The sequence below is a fragment of the Cucurbita pepo genome, unplaced genomic scaffold (genome assembly GCF_057944985.1).
Source record: "Cucurbita pepo subsp. pepo isolate OVF unplaced genomic scaffold, ASM5794498v1 scafford_206, whole genome shotgun sequence".
In the NCBI taxonomy this organism is placed as follows: domain Eukaryota; kingdom Viridiplantae; phylum Streptophyta; class Magnoliopsida; order Cucurbitales; family Cucurbitaceae; genus Cucurbita; species Cucurbita pepo.
This window is the reverse complement of record NW_028258099.1, coordinates 1-3,961: the sequence shown is the minus strand read 5'-3', so window position 1 is coordinate 3,961 and position 3,961 is coordinate 1. Positions and strand designations below refer to the sequence as shown.

The following is a 3,961-nucleotide window of genomic DNA, read 5'->3' as shown; positions in this document are numbered from 1 at the left end:
GTATTAAATTATAAAGAAAAACAAATTTCTTTTTTGAAATAAGAAATTTCATTCAAAAGAATAGAAGAACAAATTCAAAACAAAACTGTCCAGTTTAAAATCAAAACTTTACAAACTCAATTAGAAAAAGAAGTTTGTTCAAATATCCCAAATGCATTTTGGAATAGGAAACAACATATTGTTGATCTTCCTTATATCAAAGCTTTCGAGGAGAAAAATATTCCTACAAAAGCCCGACCTATTCAAATGAATAAAGAATTACTAACGTTCTGCAAAGCAGAAATTAATGATCTTTTGTTTTGAAATCTTCATGTCTCTTATCTCGTAAGGAGATAAGGACTGGAATATCTAATCCAAGTCTGAACAATGGTTTTACCGCGACTTGGACAAGACCGACATGGAGATAGTTAAACTCTTCACGATGTTGGAGTATAAGAGATCTTGACGGGGAAGTATCCCGATACACATTACATACATACATGCACGAGGTCCCATGATTTTTATTCACTACATATAGTTCAAGTAATCATACTATAGCCAGAGTATTCTTAGTTTATTGGATTTAGATTAGTGATCGTAAAGTTCACTTTATTCAATAACAATCTTTACTTGATAAACAACAATAATAACTTTATTGAAAATAGAATATGTTTTTGTTTACAAACTATATGTTTTAGGGCATAAAACCCAACATCCTAGAGATTCAGGGTGTGACATGATGCAAATTGGAGACGCCACAAGCATATGTCTCTTTTGAAAGCTTTTGGCCTGAAACGCAGCACTTATGGCTCCGTGATAGGTGCAAACGTGGAACTGTAGGAACTTGTCTTTGAACGGCTAAAGATGATGGAATTTACTTGAGAAACTTTCTTGCTAATGTTGATGAATTGATTCACAAGTGGAACTATAAAAGTTAGAGAAGCTTTATTATCTCCTTTTGGTGGAATTATCCTTCCGGAACCAATGAAAAATAATGGAATAACACAAAAATGTTGTTTTTTTTTGTATGAAATTTATTTCGTAACGAAGTGTATTGTTGTTCTCCAAAATTTTAAATTATGAAGAAAAACAAAATATTATATTTGTATATGAATACAAGTTTTCAAAGTTGTAATATAGTTTTTATATTAAAACTAAAAAAAATGATGATTTTTACGGACCAATCTGAGAGAGAGTTTAGAACAATAAAATCTAAAATAGGTATTAAAAGCTCATGTTTCTGCCGTCTTCACATCGATCTTAGAATAGGATGGTAGGCACAATCCTTGAATTTCCATATATCTTATTAAAAGTTTCACATATTACATTGTAGTTCCACAATCTTTCTTGATGTCCGATTTTCAAGAATTTGGATCTCGGACCAAAACTAAAAATATGAAAAAGCAAACAAAAAAAATGAAAAGTAACATAAAATAAAACATGAAAATTCGATAAAATATAAATTTAAAGGAAGATAAACACCACCAAAATTAAATACAAAATAATATTTAATTACAAGAGGGTCCTCTTAAATTTCTTTATAAATGCGAAAATGGTGTTGGGATATACGAACACAACTAGTGAGGCAAACACCTTATATCGTGTAAAGTTATATTATTCGGTTAGTAATGCAATCACACACAATATATGACTGTGACCTATCGTTTAAACCATAGCATGACCTTAGGCTTTTTTCAATTCTTGGCAGAGTTGGATGCATGGTACTTTTCTACACACGGCCCACGTACGCATACATGGACCCTTCAGACGGATTGGTATACGTGCCCCTTAGGCCGGACTTTGTCGGGCACAACACAATACACGTGACTGGACCCTCATAAAAGAAAAGGTCTTCATGATAACATGTCGAACATATATATCGAAGGTATGCATCCGTACTAACTTAACATAACGGGGAAGTATCCCGATACACATGACATACATACATACATGCACGAGGTCCCATGATTTTTATTCACTACATATAGTTCAAGTAATCATACTATAGCCAGAGTGTTCTTAGTTTATTGGATTTAGATTAGTGGTCGTAAAGTTCACTTTATTCAATAACAATCTTCACTTGATAAACAACAATAATAACTTTATTGAAAATAGAATATGTTTTTGTTTACAAACTATACGTTTTAGGGCATAAAACCCAACATCCTAGAGATTCAGGGTGTGACATGATGAAATCAAAACCCCATAACGGTTCTCCCAACAGGCATTGAGTAATTCTTGCGAAAGAAGTCTTGCGCAATTCCTGTTTGAAACTATAGTTCTAGAATTTTTTGAACTTATCTGTTCTACCTCACCCTAAAATTTCTAAGGTCCTCGTAAAAAGTTTGAAAGTTCAACTTAAAAAAATAAATCGGGAATTTAATACCTTGACTGACTTGGGTGCTATACCATATGTAATCTATGAATTGCTTTCTCTATTTTATATTTTCTACCGGGAAGTATTCATATTTTGTTGTCCATTTTATGAGAGTGTTTTAAAAATCAATGAAATATTTATTATTCTTGGGCTAATAACTATTATCTATTCAAGGAATTTTGTTATTGAAAATCTAATAAATCTCTCAAATTATCCCAAAATTAACCTTAAATTGTGTTGCATAACGGAAATTAGTTAAATGATTGAGTTTTCTTGCAACCATAGCATGCATTTACATAGTTTCTTGCATGTACTATAAGTACGTATATTTATTCACATGTCCAACACAAATTGGTAGTTAAGCTAAAGGTTGATTAGGAAATGATAAAGAATATTGTCGTTTTCTTTCTTTTCACGGTGGCTTTAGTTGGGGCTCAGGTTCCAAGGGTCGCGTTACCACCACCAGGACCTTCTAGATATTACATTCATGTGGTTAATGGGCTAAGCAAACTTGGGTTGCTTGTGCATTGTCAGTCTAAAGACGATGACTTGGGGTATCATCGTTTGCTTAATCATGGAGATGATTACCAGTGGAACTTCAAGGTTAGCTTTTGGGGATCAACCCTCTATTGGTGCAAATTGGAGACGCCACAAGCATATGTCTCTTTTGAAATTTTTTGGCCTGAAACGCAACACTTATGGCTCCGTGATAGGTGCAAACGTGGAACTGTAGGAACTTGTCTTTGGACGGCTAAAGATGATGGAATTTACTTGAGAAACTTTCTTGCTAATGTTGATGAATTGATTCACAAGTGGAACTATAAAAGTTAGAGAAGCTTTATTTATCTCCTTTTGGTGGAATTATCCTTCCGGAACCAATGAAAAATAATGGAATAACACAAAAATGTTGTTTTTTTTTTATGAAATTTATTTCGTAACGAAGTGTATTGTTGTTCTCCAAAATTTTAAATTATGAAGAAAAACAAAATATTATATTTGTATATGAATACAAGTTTTCAAAATTGTAATATAGTTTTTATATTAAAACTAAAAAAAATGATGATTTTTACGGACCAATCTGAGAGAGAGTTTAGAACAATAAAATCTAAAATAGGTATTAAAAGCTCATGTTTCTGCCGTCTTCACATCGATCTTAGAATAGGATGGTAGGCACAATCCTTGAATTTCCATATATCTTATTAAAAGTTTCACATATTACATTGTAGTTCCACAATCTTTCTTGATGTCCGATTTTCAAGAATTTGGATCTCGGACCAAAACTAAAAATATGAAAAAGCAAACAAAAAAAATGAAAAGTAACATAAAATAAAACATGAAAATTCGATAAAATATAAATTTAAAGGAAGATAAACAACACCAAAATTAAATACAAAATAATATTTAATTACAAGAGGGTCCTCTTAAATTTCTTTATAAATGCGAAAATGGTGTTGGGATATACGAACACAACTAGTGAGGCAAACACCTTATATCGTGTAAAGTTATATTATTCGGTTAGTAATGCAATCACACACAATATATGACTGTGACCTATCGTTTAAACCATAGCATGACCTTAGGCTTTTTTCAATTCTTGGCAGAGTT

At 31.9% G+C, this 3,961-nt stretch overlaps 1 protein-coding gene across 1 annotated transcript; it reads left to right on the top strand.

The window, feature by feature from the left end:
* The first annotated feature begins 2,737 nt into the window (after window positions 1-2,737).
* LOC147781124 (S-protein homolog 1-like) lies at window positions 2,738-3,187 on the top strand. The gene has a single exon (XM_087121053.1). The coding sequence runs from the start codon at window positions 2,738-2,740 to the stop codon at window positions 3,185-3,187; it is 450 nt and encodes a 149-aa protein (XP_086977179.1).
* Window positions 3,188-3,961: the final 774 nt, after the last annotated feature.

Coding starts and splice junctions, on each gene's coding strand:
- LOC147781124 (XM_087121053.1), top strand. CDS start 2,738: ATGATAAAGAATATTGTCGTTTTCTTTCTTTTCACGGTGGCTTTAGTT.